The sequence below is a fragment of the Gadus chalcogrammus genome, chromosome 11 (genome assembly GCF_026213295.1).
Source record: "Gadus chalcogrammus isolate NIFS_2021 chromosome 11, NIFS_Gcha_1.0, whole genome shotgun sequence".
In the NCBI taxonomy this organism is placed as follows: domain Eukaryota; kingdom Metazoa; phylum Chordata; class Actinopteri; order Gadiformes; family Gadidae; genus Gadus; species Gadus chalcogrammus.
In genome coordinates, this window is record NC_079422.1 from 3,308,491 (window position 1) to 3,325,062 (window position 16,572).

The 16,572-nt window shown below is 45.6% G+C and overlaps 2 protein-coding genes across 2 annotated transcripts; both read right to left on the bottom strand.

Moving 5' to 3' along the window:
- Window positions 1-787: 787 nt before the first annotated feature.
- LOC130392435 (farnesyl pyrophosphate synthase-like) lies at window positions 788-5,850 on the bottom strand. The gene is made up of 10 exons (XM_056602921.1): window positions 5,675-5,850; window positions 5,029-5,181; window positions 4,060-4,200; window positions 3,898-3,978; window positions 3,650-3,772; window positions 3,466-3,554; window positions 3,188-3,260; window positions 2,678-2,755; window positions 2,456-2,590; window positions 788-1,815 (listed from the first exon to the last, which is right to left on the bottom strand). The coding sequence occupies exons 1-10, from the start codon at window positions 5,675-5,677 to the stop codon at window positions 1,615-1,617; spliced, it is 1,077 nt and encodes a 358-aa protein (XP_056458896.1). The 5' UTR covers window positions 5,678-5,850; the 3' UTR covers window positions 788-1,614.
- Window positions 5,851-7,970: 2,120 nt separating this feature from the next.
- On the bottom strand, window positions 7,971-16,432 carry LOC130391559 (protein ENTREP3-like). Its single transcript, XM_056601764.1, has 14 exons — window positions 16,199-16,432; window positions 16,016-16,072; window positions 15,684-15,791; window positions 15,279-15,395; window positions 14,495-14,602; window positions 14,082-14,242; window positions 13,778-13,877; window positions 13,616-13,688; window positions 12,571-12,871; window positions 11,995-12,356; window positions 11,844-11,900; window positions 10,895-11,067; window positions 10,592-10,741; window positions 7,971-8,225 (listed from the first exon to the last, which is right to left on the bottom strand). Exons 1-14 carry the CDS (start codon window positions 16,430-16,432, stop codon window positions 7,971-7,973), a joined length of 2,256 nt encoding a protein of 751 aa, XP_056457739.1.
- Window positions 16,433-16,572: the final 140 nt, after the last annotated feature.

Genomic DNA, 16,572 nt, shown 5'->3' on the forward strand with positions numbered 1-16,572 from the left:
CGCCAAGGCTCTTTTGGACAAGCATATAGCTACAGAGGCGTATTGCTTGTATATCCCCTCACACAGTGCCCTTCAAATCAGTGAAGACTATACATCACATAATGCTTGATTACATAGGCCATTTCGTCGGAATGGCCATTATGAACTGGCTCAAGCAATGGAACAAGGTAGCTCTACACAGCATAGCAGCCTTTTTGATTTGGGACCATCAAACACAGCCAATTTGGTCGTACAATTATTGATCGGAAATGAGCACTGGAGACTGGAGGATGGAGACTGGGGGCGGGGGGGGGGGGGGTAGTACCTTAAGCCGCATCGCCCTGCCATCTAGGCCCATCCACCTCCGCCACAAAATAGATGTGCACCCAAAATTAATATCACATTTCAAGTTGATGTGAATAATAATACGCTATTAAGGAAGGATTTACCCGGGGAAATGGCAGTGCATGTTTTAGCTGGCTGACTTGAAAGGCATATAAGGTGTAGTCTACTCGGCAGAGCTTTGTACAATACCGTTCGAGATGAAAGTATAACGGTATAAATGTCATCTACTCACGATTCCATTCGGGTATTGAAAGAGGAAAGAAGTCATCAGGAAACAGAGCTCTTACAATCCCGACCGTGTACAGATATTTCGACCGAGGTTCAGACCCACAGCATCTCTGTTCTCGCGGCCACCTCTGAGGCTCTCGTCATCCAAGTCCCCCTCCCCCTCCCCAAGACCACACCCCTTGTGGGCCTATCACAGATCTCTTGGTAACTAACCTTTTAAAGGATCAGCAAGTATTCATCTACATTTATTTTGCGGTGTCTATTTTGTTTATTAATTCTAGGCTGCACATGACAATAGTAGCGTAAATATATCAAAATCACACATGTAGCCTAATAGAAATAGAAAAAATCATTAAATAATAATTCAATTTCATTTTAAAAGAATAAACGATTCTCAGTGAACGATAAATGTTGACAGTGAATGCGACTTTATAATTGAGGTTTAAGAATATATTTCAATGGGCTTGGCCTGACAGTTTTACAAAAAAAAAAATACTGATACAAATCAATTTCATGACTACTATTTCTAAGTACATTCAACATGTGATGAGCTGTTTATTATTTTTTAACAACAATTATTCATTGTATTGCCTTCCCGTGTAAAGCTGTTCAATGATAAATGAGCCTGGTTACTCTGGGCATAAATGGAAGCCTTGTTTATGACATAATGTACTCTGCATCGGATGGCTGATATCACAGCAAATTCCATCACAGAGAGTCACGTGACGTTGCTTCTTAACAAATCCATGGGATTCTCGAGTAAAGAGATGAAGTGATATACTGTGCGCTGTATATTAGGTCAATAAATATGCAGCGGAAAGGACACAAACACACAAGAAACTCTGCCTTGACGTCTCTCGTATTTATGCAGGGTCCTTGCCTTTACAAAATTAAATGCCAGGATCAACTCTATTTTCTGGATCCAAAAGCTGCTTAATTATTGGTCCCTAAACTGAAACCAGCCCTACTGAACAAAACCCCAAAACTGTCCGAGGAAACATGCTATTTACATTTACAATCAAACACAATTTTTACAAAAATTTAAGATCCAATTCTCTCAGATTATTTGTTTCTTTTGTAGATTTTCTTGGCAAAATTGAGGAACACTGAATGTGGGAGATTCTGTGCGTGGCGTGCAATGAGCTCCTGCAGCCGTCGGTAGCTGTCCTCCTCATGACGGTGGTACAGATCTTCCATCTGCAGCGTGCTGTACAGAGCCTTGACCCTTTGCACACTTGCCTCGTCGTGGCGTGCATAACAAGCCTACAGGAAAAAAGGAAGAGGGTCGTGAAAGATGGTAGATGATTTAAAGTTATTCCTATATATCCATTTAACAAACTGTTTAATCCAAAACACCTACAGTAAATTATTACTTTCGGAATAGTGAAATGGATTTGGCAGAAATGGAAAATAATATTCAGAAGTCCAAGAAAATGAGAATTGCTGTGATTTCCTTGCCTGAGAATAAGCCCTTTTTTACCTATATTGAGAGGGGCCTCTTTCCATGGATGCAACCATGTAGCAACTACAAGCCTTCATTTGATGAAAAGCAACCAGTGTTACCGCATTTAAAGTAAACATTGGCTTGTTGCACCGACTGACATCAAAATGAATCATTGATAAATATAACAGCTAGGGATAATTATAGGTCTATAAAATTAGTTTACCACTATGGATCCAATAAGAGGACGGTAATAGTATGTTATCGATGCACAAAGAGACCTGATTTTCATTGGGTTAACAGTTGGGGGATTCAGTTGATTGCCATCTGCAACCTAACCAATAGCTGCTACTAAACGCTGGAGTTTGAACCCAGAATCTTTCAGCTGGGGGACATACACCCTAACCACTAGACCACTATCAGGCCATCCTTTATGCCATGATGGTAGGTTTAGGTTCTCACCTCCAACTCAGCCCTCTGCTCCGGGGTCATGACCCCGAGGGCGGTGACGACTAACCAGCTGCACTTGTTGTCTTGGATGTCTGTGCCGATCTTCCCTGTGACAGCGGGGTCGCCATAACAGTCCAGATAGTCGTCCTTCAAGAGGGGAAATACACAGCGATGTGTAACAGTCTTTCATCTACAGTATTCATTTAGAGAAATATGAAAAGAATACAAACATACCTGTATCTGAAAGAATTCTCCCATTTCTAACAAGATGTGCTTTGCGTTATTGTGTTCCACTTCACTGTTGATTCCAGCCTGTACAGCAACCATATCAGTGTTTTAATAACATAGTTAGTAAACTGTCAAATTAAATACAATGAAAAAAAGAAGGTAGATTCACTATGAAAAACCTGTCATATAGACTGAAATTGGCAGTACGTCTTAACATATTTGCTCTGAGATCATTTAGCAGACAAATTCATCCAAAGGGTAGTGAGCCATTTCCAATACATGTTATTAGAGTAGGGGCTAGGCATCTTGCCTAACCCCTGCGATCCAATCCAACTGCAGGGAGTCTGACCTGACCCCCATAGCCACTATACTATCCTGCCCCTCAAGTGCAACCAAGATTAAAGTAATTTTTACAGATGAAAATACATACAAAAATGGTATAGACTGCCCTCAATACTTTATTCACATCCTCAAGACCTTTTATTCGTTTTCTCCATAAACACACTATACACTCACCATGTACATAGCTGCTGCCACTGGGAGGTAAAATGAGTAAAAAGCGGTCTTGTACTTTACAATAGCCTTGTACCTGAAAGAAAAGAGGAAGTCCATCACGTTCAGTCCTGGCATCTTGTCAGTCCTGAAGTCTTTTTTTCCACCAAATCAATCCGTTTTAAAAATACATTTAAAATAACATTTCTTCCCATTTATTGTCTTAGAAATTATTATGGAAATTCCTGAGAGAATTTAACTAACTGTACCTCCGTGATGCAACACCACTCCCCCCTCCTCACCTCTCCATGGTGAACCTGCTGAGGTTGATCTGACCAGGGGGGGCCGTCATGAGGTCCAGAGCTTGGCCCAGCTCCGTCTGGAAGGATGTCTAGGGCACAGATTATATAAATACTGTGTACACATAATGCATACATGGGATTCTATGTGCTTGCTTTGACTTCTAGGCAAACTAGGGTCACTTACCTCCATGAAAAGCTCAAGCAGGTGCAGATAGTAGGGCTGCTCTCTGCAGTGTCTCCGCAGAAGTCTGTAGATGGCCGCTTCCAAGAGGAATGAGTCATTGATGGCCTCCAGACCTACTCCCTCCTGCAGCGGACCCATTGCAGTATATTAACACTCACCTCCAAAGCAGCAAAGATCAGTGTTTCACTTTTAACTTGGAAGGAATATCTAAAGTCTAGCCTTTGAGGCAGACCCATGTGGTGTCTCACCTTCTTGTACCAGCAAGGCTGTCCCCTCCGTGTCACAGAGGCATCCATGATATCATCAGCCACCAGGAAAAAAGCCTGAAGCTAAGAGACAAACCCTACTACTTAGTGACAGAACTTTTCATTCATGTAGCTCTTACTGAATGTCTAAAGTCATGGACATACAAGTTCAATGCACCAGCCAACCAGCAACGCCCGCTGGACTGCATCCTGGGTCAGCTTAGTGGGCGGGACAAGCTCACGTAATGAACCAATCACAGACAGCCCTCGGTTCTTTTTTCCTCCTGGAGCATTGTACAGCAAAACCTAAGAGATACAGAGAATCCCAAAATGAATTTATCATGCTCAAGAACTGTTACGAGTATCACATGTGGTTACTTGATTAAAACCCTTATTACGGCAATAGACCTCTGAAGAATAAGTCCCGTCTCCGAGGCTCTTGGTTCCATGTTTAAATGTCTATGGAAAATAAGATGGGGGTTTTGAATGATCGTACGTGACAAACTCTGTAGGTGGCGAAGAAGTAAAATCTGCTCAGGTTTTGAACTACACACTTTTTCCATCTAGATTCCACTTGGGTTTTGGATTGTCGGTGCCGTTAAAGTACGGTAGTTAGTTAACTATTATGAAGAATCCTTATGTTAACGCGGATCTGCGCTTATGACGTCACGACTCTCCCAGTAAAGGTTGCATAGCAACGGCAATGTTTCATAGTTTGTCTTCACCGAAATGGCACCACAGCCCGCCTACGGAGGAGGTGGCACCAACGCTGCTCGTCCAATCACGCGTGAAATGACAATCATATTAGGTTGTGAATGGTTGCGAGCAACACCCGCCTCCCTAACAAGTATGACGTATGAAGTCTGCGCCGATCAGAACTAGCTCCCGGTTAGCATTAATAATAGTAAACTACTTCAACGGCCCGGACAATCCAAAACCCAGGTGGCATCTAGATGTAAAAAGTGTGCGTTTCAAAACCTGAGCAGCTTTTACTTCTTCGCCACCTACAGAGTTTGTCACGTACGATCATTCAAAACCCCCATGTTATTTTCCATAGACATTTAAACATGGAACCAAGAGCCTCGGAGGCGGGACTCATTCTTCAGAGGTCTATATTATTAGACCACAACATACCTCTCTTAACCTGTTGAGTGCATCGGTGAGTGCGGGGTCAGCGATGTCCCTCTCAGTAAGCTCTGTCACCAGCTCATCAAACTGGGTGTCAAAGAGCTGGGGGTCCGACAGCAGCGCCTTCTTACTCTGCGTCCCGTTACTAGTGCCTTTATCCTGGAAGCGTGAGAATAATGGATGAGGAGGACACATGTTTGGGGAGAACTTCAGCAAAGTGGGTCGCCTGGTCCTCAGCGTCTTCAGGGCACGGAGGACTAAGCACATGAGGGGTCTCTTCCCCGGGATTAAGCCCAGTAGGGGTCTCATCATCCCCGGTACTAGATTTAGCTGGACGGTAAACCACTATAAACACGAACGCCGTACACTCTTTTAATTCGCGTCCTCCTTCTCCGTCAACAAAGACTCGATGAGGTCCCTCTCAAGTCACATGACATACAAGCTATATGGAGTCCAGCCAACAAGGGCTATGAAAAGGTTAAGGACATGCTATCATTAATATTATTTGTATATTATTATTACTGCGGCACGAACAGAGCTGCTCTTACAGACCGCTCGCAGCTGACGCTACTGACCCATGAGTTCAAACGAGACACCGGGATTTTTGATTTTAAGTGTTACAATTAAAAATGTTTCTTATAAAGTGCCTTACCATGGTTATCGTTTTCCTGAAAATTGCAATTTATGTCCCAATGAATACACGTAAATCTTTTATAGGCCTCACTGGCAATATTATTTTTATGTGTGTCCACAAATCCGGGATTTGCGCATTGTAGTTTAACGCCAGGCGACTTGAATTTTATAAAAGATCCTGTGGACTGGATTTCCCGACGTGCATTGCAGATGGTGTGTCTTCTGGGCGTGGACTCGAAGCCTCGGGTGGAGGTTTTCATTCGACAACGGGATCGAACCAGGATGGGCTTGCTCCCCCGTTATCGAATGAGATTCAAAGGTAGGAGGAGATTAGAACGGGGGACCTATCAGAAGCAGAACCTCGTCCCCTTGCGTTCGGAAGCACCTGCCCACACCTTGGTTCTGCAGGAGCTTGAAGGTACACGACCACAATCGATGAGAAGAGTGGGCGGAATTATTTGCGATAATTGTGAAGACATAACGCTTTCATGAAATCTAGTCCTCCCGAGGATCCTTATCCGTTAATTTATTTCAGAATAATGTTGAAGTACATAACTTGAATTCAAAGTTATTTCATTGAAACAGTAACTGCATTTCAAATTTCGAATATGTTTAATATAATACTTATTTTATTGGTTCATAATTCCATAACTGCTATCCTGTTAAGCCTGGCATTTAGATATACTATATTTCTTCAAATAAATAATACTTTCTTACGCAAGACAGGAGATCGAAACACAGCTTGGTGCTTAAATAAGTGTGTATGTGTGTGCCTTTGTGTACTGTACGATATGTCATTTTATTTTCAGTCAGATACATATACGTGTCTGCGTGTGTCTGTATTCAAATTGTGCCCTTTACTCATATAAAATCAATGTGAGTCAAGAAAATAGTATAGGCTACTCCAGATACTTAATTACCATTTCATTGGAGGCCCGACCAACATTACATTTTCCCAGCCCTCACTTCCAGCACCCGTCGACACCCCCCACTCAGTACCCACCAGTCACCAGTCTCAAGGAAATACAATGTTTTCTCCTTCAACTCTTATTAAATAATTACATTTGTACATTTTTTGCAAGAGACTGATATATATATATATATATATATATATATATATATATATAAACATATATATATATATTTCTTTGTCCAAAAAGGTCAGTATTTAATTGACCCATGGATGCAGCTGCTGCCTGACCCCCTTTGTCACAAAATGAGATTAATTCCTTTAGGCTCCTTCTACTCAGACATTTAAGTTCACTTAATTGTACCACCACGCTATTCTGGATATAATCAAAGACTTTGGGTGCAAGACAGAGAAAGTAAGAGTAATTGTCAAAACATGCAGATAGACATTCAGAGGAAAATTAATTGTTGCAGTTGCTCATGATGTTAACAATGCACACGTTCCCTGCTGCATTTTGAAGGCAAAAAAACATGCATATATTTAAATAAAAACATTGCATCCAGAAGCCTTCCGGAAGGAAATTCTGTTTCACTGCCTGTTACTAATGTGGTGGAATGAGCACACATAATGTTTTAACAGATGGCTGGTTTGTCTGGAATTCCTGTGGAGATTGTGAAATTATTAGAAAAGGAAAAGTAGCAAACAGTAATCAGCTGAGCATCCAGTCGCATGTGAAGTGTTTTTTCTGCAGTACTTGCATTGTGAAGCGGGGGAACAAAGTATGGATAGGGTAGTGCACGAGGATACATTTCTTTTGTTCCGATGGAAGACAAATTAAGGAGGGATGACATGATAACCTAACCTGAGAGCATCTCTGGATAAGTAGAATTGTACAAAAGGGGCCAGCTGCATACTGCAGCCCATAATAAGCAACCCACTGTATGTGGTTGTTGGGGGGGGGTAGAGAGTTTACAGAGGCTTTTCCTTCATGAAGTATAGTCTTGATATTTTCTGCGTACAAAGGTGGAGACGGTTTAGTCGTGCTATATTGCTCTTGGGGGATGGTGATGGGTTTTTAATCATCTTTAATATCCACATGGAGCAGAGCCGTATTAAGCAAGAGGCATCTGGGGGTCTCCTTCAGCTACTGCTGGGAGACCAACCTCTTCTGCAGTGTTCAGTGAGGGTGCGATGGAGCACCATTGAATAAGGCCATTTGCAGAGATGGTTGAGAGAATCAGAGGGCCAAATGTCTTCAGCTGACCTGCTAAATAATCTGCCCCTCGCCCCCTCATCCTATACTGTGTCATTAAACAGGAGGTGTTTTTCTCCTGCCTCAATTCTTTGATATCAAACACTGGTTTTGTCTGCTTGTCGCTAGCCCCCCCCCCCTTCTCCTCCTCCCTCACAGGGCAGATTCTGAGTAGAGTGCTCCAGACGAGCCGTGCGGTGCATGAGGCGAGACCAGTCGTCGCAGGGAGGACGAGGAGCTCAGGTCCCCGCAGCTCCGCAGGTGGATCCCCATTGACGCCGGGGCCTGGATGCTGTCGCGGCGGTTGTGTCGGCTGTCACTGTGGGAATGGCTGTGTCCACGGTGATGGGGATTGTGGGGGTTGGGGTTGGAAGAACCTCGGCTGGAGCCAAAGGAGCTTCTTATCACCTGGATTCAATGAGATGACAGGTGAGGTTACTGAGAGGGCGGCGGTGGAACTAGAAATCTAGTTCACCTTGTAGTTCACAGTTCTCAGAAGACATTTTACAGCGTTTCCTTTGCTGCTTTAAGCTATATGATTGAGTATTCATAGTTTATCATTTGGATGTTACGGGACTTATATATAGCACGTAGAAAGCATTACAAATATTAAATTACCTTTATAATATAAAATATATTGAATCATCACAATACAAGTGACAGTAGTAGTAGCAAAATAGTACACTTTTGAACAGAGGCCAATTATTTTTTCCAGGTAAATTGCATTACAGAGAAGATCTGGGGTCTCATTTATAAAACTGTGCGTGGGATCGTTACTAATCGTGTACGTACGCCCAAAAGCCAAGTTTTGCGTGCGCTATTCATATTTATAAAACCCTTCGTACCCACACCGTACGCAATCTTTGCTTTATAAATCACAGAGTGCCTACAAGTGTGCGCAGCTGAATCAGGTTCACGTTCCGCCCTGTACACGCCCCTTTTTAACCATAAATGGTCAATGTAAATGACCTCATGAAGGCGATCTGCATATAAAACAGACTCAGATGCAAGTATTATGTCTTGTCGGAAACATTGGCAGAAGTACTGAGAAAAGCAGTGGTTGAAGTGGAGACACTTGTGGGTGAGGTGGAGGCCCGAAAAATAGTTTTGTTCGGCGGTCACGGGATTGGGATCGCCAACAACAAAAAGCAGAGTGAGTGGCAACATGTTGCTGCAACAGGGAACTCTGTCAGTAGCACGGAGCGCACAGTCCCAGAATTAAAAAAGAAGTGGTCTGACATAAAGGTACATATTTTTATGTAGCCTACCAATAAATCGTTATGGTCCCTAAAGACCCTCTCCCTCCGAATTCTGCCATTTGCATGGTCCTCCAGTGCCAGCAGTGCCATGGTGCATGTTACGGCCGTGAGCCGACCGCATTGTCTCCCCTCCCTCTGCATGCGCTACCCCTCCTGTTTTTCCCCAAAGCAGCTCAAGTGGGCGGGTCCTTCCGTCCCCGGAACCAACCAGAGAGCGACGGCGCCGTGGAGACGTTAAGCCTGATTCGCCTTGCAAGCGGCGGCAGACACCTGTAGGGAATCTAGGCGCGTAGTCGCATTCGTTTGAGAGCAAGAGTTTACGTTTGTGTGTTCCCAGATTTGGGCCAGGGTAAGAAGAATCCCTCTGTACTGATGTTGTTCATTTGCACTCTCATTTAGGTTTGTCACTGTTTAGCCACACTAGGTTTAGGGGGCGCTGATCATTTGTATTTCTGTTTTCGTTATGCTAGAGTAGCCAGTTAGGGTTTGTTTTAGGACCATTCGTATTTAGTTATTAGACAGGTAGCTCCATTTTATTTTAAGGAGTTCTCTTTTGGTTATATTTGTTTCTTTGCTTTGACAGCACCTAGCGGCCCATTTCTGATGATTGTTACCTTCTATTCCTTTGTTGGGTTATAAAACACTATAATTACAACCCCAATCCACCGGGTTGTGTGTGTGTTACTTCCCTTTTCCCCCCTGAACGAGTAGGGGTTGTAACAGTGCAGCATTACCACGGCGGTCACCTCTGTATTTATAGGGTTACGGTAATAAGACTGACCGAGAACACCTTGGATAATCAGTTTGTAATCACCCACGTAAAATGTTCTTGAACATAACCCCTTTTAATGCCTGATTTGTCATGAAAAGCATCAAGAGTAACGGACGACGATTGTGATGAGGAGTGTGGCTTGGTTTTCCACACTTGGGATTTAATTGACATTTGATTATGTGTTTACAGTGTCACATAAAAATATTATGTTATTGACACATGTTGGACAGATGCTTTATTCCATGCAGTCAGTGGACAGTATGGAATGACGGGATTAAATATAGAGAATTTGTTTTATTTCTATTCTAAGGAGATGTTTCTGGAGTTATAACTGAGAAATAACGCATTTGACTTAAATTATTCAGATTACATAGATTTAACGAATGATACGGGTTGAAATTAAATTTATGAAGGGCGATGATAAAACATAATCGTTCTTCTCACTCTACAATTCTTCTGTCTGACTTCAGTTCACCACCACACCATCTGTGTCGCTAATTCTCCTTTTCCTCCAAACCATGCGTACGCATGGGTCAGAGTTTGCTTAGGGCTGCGCACATTCTCCCGTCAAGTTGGTTTTTTATAGATCACAACCTTGGCGTGGAAAGTCACGTACGCCAATTTCAGCCCCGTTTTGTGCGTACGATAAATGAGACCCCTGATCTTGTAGACATTAACTATTCAAGGTAGACCGGAAAGATGCCAAATAAGGTTTTGTAAAATGTTGAGGTTAAATGTGTGACCTGCTCCAGGGGGAGGTGGGTGGACGGGGGGCCCTCCGCCCCAGCCCTCCTCTTGGTCCCCTGGCTGCCTGGGCCGCACGTATGATCAGAAGAGGGCGCAAGGTTCCTCCTGGAGCGCTGGAGAAACCGAGCCACCAGGACACGGGTCACCTGATGGAAGATACAAGATACAAGAAAAGAGAAGCAATAGAATCAGATTAAAATGAATAAGGTAACTAAGGTTGCATGTTACACATGCAGGTAAATTCTCTTTTTATTATTAGCCTCTTAGTGTGTTTGTACACACTGCTTCTGGGGACTGACCTTGAGGTCTCCTAGGGATCGGTGGTAATCTTTAGGTAAGTGCAGCGGTGAGGTGGTTTTTTTGGGGGGCAGTGGGGACCCTGTGGCGGCCTCCTTTAGGCTGCCCTTGCTGGGCAGGGTTCCTTCAGGGGGGGAAGTAGGGTGTCCCAAAAGGAAGGCCTCAGAGGACGGCCCTGGAGAGGAGACAGACAACCGATAGACAGAACCACCCTTAAAGACTGTTGTGATTAGGGCCCGACCGATATTGATTTTTGAGTGCCGATGCCGATGCCGATTATTTTCAGAGAAAAATTACGATTACGATTTAATCGGCCGATTAAAAACAAAACAAAAAAAAGCATATAAAACGTAGTTTTTGATACCTTAAATATACTTTAAACACTTTTGACGAATATGTGAATTGAATGCAGAACCTTTGAGTGTTTTAGAATACATTTACAGTCAAAAATGAGTGTAATGTAAAATGTAAAATAAATAATAATAACTCCCAATGTGCTGCGCTCGTGAGCAGTGACTAACACGTGCGTGCTGAGCAGTATGGTCTCACCGTTAGAGTCTACAGTATAACAAATTAAAATGGCCTGGGACCTAAAGAAAAACAGGCACAACATGCTCAAACAACGCGTCTTGTGTACATTGGTGAGGTGAGTGCGCAGCTGCCTAAGCGAGCGTGCTTTCATGTTGTACGGTAAAATTCGATCTCCTCTTTTTTACTCCAGCTAAAGTTGTTAGTTAGCAAGGCGAGTAGGAGCGCATTCTGCAGGATAATAAGCGCAATACCATTTAAAAAAAAAAAAAAAAAAAAAAAATCGGTTGTAATCGGCGTCTTTTTGGCAGATGTCGACTATTTTCAAAAAGGCTATAATCGGCCGATTAAATCGGCAGGCCGATGAATCGGTCGGGCCCTAGTTGTGATGTATTCTATAAATGTGTGTAACAACAACCTTACCTATGTCCGTGGACATCTGTGAGCCCTCCTTACTGCCCTCGGAGCCGATAAAGTCAACTTCACAAGAGAAATTACATGGAGGAAACATACTGTCAATATGTAATTGTGTGTGTAAACTCATTGAGGATCGGGTCAGGGAAGTCCTTCTCACCTGTACTGTTGGAGCTGCTGAGACCAGGGTCACTATGAGACCTGACTAAGGGAGACAGGAGCCCATCGCTGAGTCTCTCTCGGCCCGCCGCTGCATCTTGCTTCCCCTTCCCACCCCTCCGTCGCAGGAACAGGTGCTGGAGGGGCAGAGCCAGCCCCCCCGGGACCTGGCTCTCCCCAGGGGCGATGGAGGACTTGTTGGGCAGAGCTGAGGAGACTGAAGCAGACCCTTGGGACAACTGTGAGGATGGTCCCAGCCTGATCTCTGGGATGGAGGAGTGCTGTTTAGAGCTGGCGGCTGATAGCACTTCCAGCTGTGAGCAACTACTGGCTAGAATGGCCTGGCGTCGCAATAACGGAGACCTGTAAAGATATAGAGCAGGGGATAGTCCATGTCTTTGTTTGTGTGTGTGTGTGTGTGTGTGTGTGTGTGTGTGTGTGTGTGTGTGTGTGTGTGTGTGTGTGTGTGTGTGTGTGTGTGTGTGTGTGTGTGTGTGTGTGTGTGTGTGTGTGTGTGTGTGGTGAGTATGTGCATGTGTCAGTGCATGCTTGTGTGTGTGTGTGTGATGGTCCCTACCTATACGTGGGGGTAGCTGTACTTGGGGAGGAGCAGGAGTTGGACCTCTCCCCCCTGAAGAACCGCCTGGCCCGCGGCCCCCCCGCCAGAGGGCTCTCTGGTGTCACAGTCGGCGGCCCGCGGAAGCTGACGTACTCTGACGCCTCCCCCGCACCCCGACCCCCCTCACCTCCGGTGCTGTAGCTCCTCCCCCCCTGGCTCCTCATCCCAATCTCCATCAGACACGAGTCCTCCGAGGGGGAGGAGTCGTCAGGGATGTCCACGATCTCCGACATCAGCAGAGACCCACTGTCCAGTGACACTGATAACACAGACACACATCACTGTCCAGTGACACTGATAACACAGACACACATCACTGTCTAGTGACACTGATAACACAGACACACATCACTGTCCAGTGACACTGATAACACAGACACACATCACTGTCTAGTGACACTGATAACACAGACACACATCACTGTCTAGTGACACTGATAACACAGACACATCACTGTCCAGTGACAATGATAACACAGACACACATCACTGTCTAGTGACACTGATAACACAGACACACTCCACTGTCTAGTGACACTGATAACACAGACACATCACTGTCTAGTGACACCGATAACACAGACACACATCACTGTCTAGTGACACTGATAACACATTCACACTCCACTGCCTAGTGACACTGATAACAAATACACACTCCACTGCCTAGTGACACTGACAGCACCTTCCACATCTCTGTCTAGTGACACTGGTAATATAGTCTCTACATCACTGTCTAGTGACACTGATAACACAGACACACTCCACTGTCAGGCGACACTGATAACACAGACACACTCCACTGTTAGTGACACTGATAACACAGACACACTCCACTGTCAGGCGACACTGATGATAACACAGACACACGCCACTGTTAGTGACACTGATAACACAGACACACTCCACTGTCAGGCGACACTGATAACACATACACACATCACTGTCCAGTGACTAGAGGCCACTGGACAGTATTGGATCGGATCATGTGAAGGAGCCAAACCTTCTCCGCTGAAGGCAGTGGACGTGACTCTCTCCCCAGACAGCTCAGTGCCATGGGTGTCGAACACTGTTGCCTGGACAATCACAGCAGTGAAAATCCGTTGGAATACAGTGCAGCTTAATCATGTCTATATAACATATTGACACATTATTAACTACACACCTGGCTTGCCGCCCTCTGTCCCATCACAGCTTCGTATGGCGGGGGACAGTCGGTGGGATAGAGAGGAACGGGGCTCTCCATTGAGCCATTATAGGTGATACTGCACAACACAACACATAATTACCAGCCTGTAGCCTTTGTTCAATATTGCACTGCATTGATCGAGTGTCGCACTGCATTGAACGAAGAGCCCTATTTTATCTATTAATTGTGCACAATTGAAGGGTTGATGGTGTGTCTGGGAGACAAAGGGAGGGAGAGAGGGAGAAGAGGGGGATAGGACGATGAAGGGAGCATGCTGTACCTCTGAGCGTCTGTTTCTGAGCTGCAGGTGTACTCCGGGGGGTAGTAGGGGGGAGGGGGAATGGGCGGGACAAACTCCTCAAAGTCCATGATGTTGGTGAGGAAGGCATCCTGGGGAGTGGTGCATTCTGGGTTGACGGAGCGAGTGCGATGAGGTGCAAGCTAAACAAAATGAGTACAAGAGCTATTGTCATTGTCATCATCATCATCACCATCATCATCCCAATCATCACCACCAGCATCATCATAAAAGCAGGTTGGTATAACAACGGAAGAATTTGTCAAACTGCATTTCACATTACGTTCAAAATCGAATCCTATTCATCCTGCAGGTGGCAGTGTGTTTCTTTTCACACAAAGGATTGTGTGACTGGCGGAGAACAAACCCTTGGCCGAGCATCAGAGGCGGCTCACCAGGTGCACGAGGTCCAGGGAGAAGATGTGGATGCTGCACGTCACGGTGGACAGGGTGCAGATGATGGTGGAGAGAATGCTCAGCCCACACGCGCTGAACAGCAGGTCCTGTGTCGCAGAGGAAGGATGGGACACTGGTCAAGTCAATCACGTTGGAATAGGCCTGTATCGCTGCACAGGTCATAAGTATGTGAGCGCACGCGTATACAGTAGGAGCATCAGAAATACTTTATTGATCCCCGGGGGGATATTGGGTCATGTTACATTCTGTACGCATTTATGCATGTATGTATGCATGTATGTATGTATGTATGTATGTATGTTTGCATGCCTGTACTGTATGTATGTACATACAGTATGTGTGTGTGTGTGTGTGTGTGTGTGTGTGTGTGTGTGTGTGTGTGTGTGTGTGTGTGTGTGTGTGTGTGTGTGCGTGCGTGCGTGCGTGCGTGCGTGCGTGCGTGCGTGCGTGCGTGCGTGCGTGCGTGCGTGCGTGTGTGTGTGTGTGTTTCTGTATGTATGGACCCTGTAAGGTGGAAAGGAAAAGGTGGAAAGGTTTGTGTAAGACACTTTCCTTATGTTCAGAGACTCGGCTAACAATTTACTGCATTAAGATGAAAAAAGAAACCAACAATGCCACAGTTCTCTCTCTCTCTCTCTCTCTCTCTCTCTCTCTCTCTCTCTCTCTCTCTCTCTCTCTCTCTCTCTCTCTCTCTCTCTCTCTCGCTCTCTCTCTCTCTCTCTCTCTCTCTCTCTCACGTACACACACACCCACCCCACCCACCTTGAGCTGGTGTCTGACCGAGTGGCAGTCAGCGTTCAGGTAGAGCACCAGGGTGTCCTCCTCGGTGATGGAGCAGGAGTGGGTCGGTGCGCAGCACACACACAGGCCATTCTCCACCTGGTAGAACACAAACACACACACGCACACACAAACACAGGCATATGCACACACACACACACACACACACACACACACACACACACACACACACACACACACACACACACACACACACACACACACACACACACACACACACACACACACACACACACACAGGGATGGGATTCATAAGCATTTCTGTCATCACACATTCAAAGAAACACATTAATATTTTCAATGCACCCATTGCTTCTGCGTTCGCGGTGTGTGCCTGGCTAGCATCAAGAAGGTCATTGGTGATACCTGGCAGGTGAGCATGGACTTGACCATCTGTGCGTTCTGACATGAGAGCATGGAGCCAGCCAGACTGAGGATGACACACACTGCAGACAGCAGCATGAACAAAGATACCTGTTGGGTAACACACACACACACACACACACACACACACACACACACACACACACACACACACACACACACACACACACACACAGACACACACACACACACACACACACACACACACACACACACACACACACACACACACACACACACACACAGGCATGGAACAGTGTTAACATGATACATACAAAAGCTAAACTCAAAGGGACATTGTGGTGACTACTCACCACCAGAGTGAGGGGTCTTCTCCACGAGATGATTCCCACGACCCCCGAAGCCACGACCTGGTCACACAAGCAGGCACACGTGCACATTAAAGACGGACACATTCACACACATATTTTCCACCATGTTCAGAGAAAGGTTTGATATTTTGAGGTTAGTAAGTGGTCAGTTGGGCTGTCACTCACAAAGAAGCCGGCCCAGAAGGGACAGGACTGTCGCACGCGTGCTGAGGACGTGAACGCCATGCTGGTGAAGGAGAAGGCCAGCACCATGGCCCCGAGGCCCAGGTGGCACAGGCCCAGGTACAGCAGGAGCCGTGCCCCCCCCTGCCCCCTGCCCGACATGCCCCGCCGGCTGTCTGACCATCCCCGGGAACCCGAGGCCGAAGCCACGCTGCTGGAGTCCGAGGGGGAAGGCATGCCGCCTCCGCTAGCCCTAAATGTTATCCCTGGTATAGAACGCCCCCTCCGACAGCTTAAGGGGCCACTCTTCTCTCCGTGTAGACGCACACACAGTCGGTGGGATGTGTAAAAGGAACGCAGCTTAGGGGGGGCGGTGG

Coding starts and splice junctions, on each gene's coding strand:
- LOC130392435 (XM_056602921.1), bottom strand. Junction 3,261..3,465: donor AGCAGGTTCACCATGGAGAG/GTGAGGAGGGGG, acceptor CTTTTCTTTCAG/GTACAAGGCTATTGTAAAGT. Junction 1,816..2,455: donor AGCAGAGGGCTGAGTTGGAG/GTGAGAACCTAA, acceptor TTTTTCCTGTAG/GCTTGTTATGCACGCCACGA.
- LOC130391559 (XM_056601764.1), bottom strand. CDS start 16,432: ATGCCTTCCCCCTCGGACTCCAGCAGCGTGGCTTCGGCCTCGGGTTCC. Junction 14,603..15,278: donor CGGTCAGACACCAGCTCAAG/GTGGGTGGGGTG, acceptor TCTGCGACACAG/GACCTGCTGTTCAGCGCGTG. Junction 8,226..10,591: donor CCCACCTCCCCCTGGAGCAG/GTCACACATTTA, acceptor CATTGAATCCAG/GTGATAAGAAGCTCCTTTGG.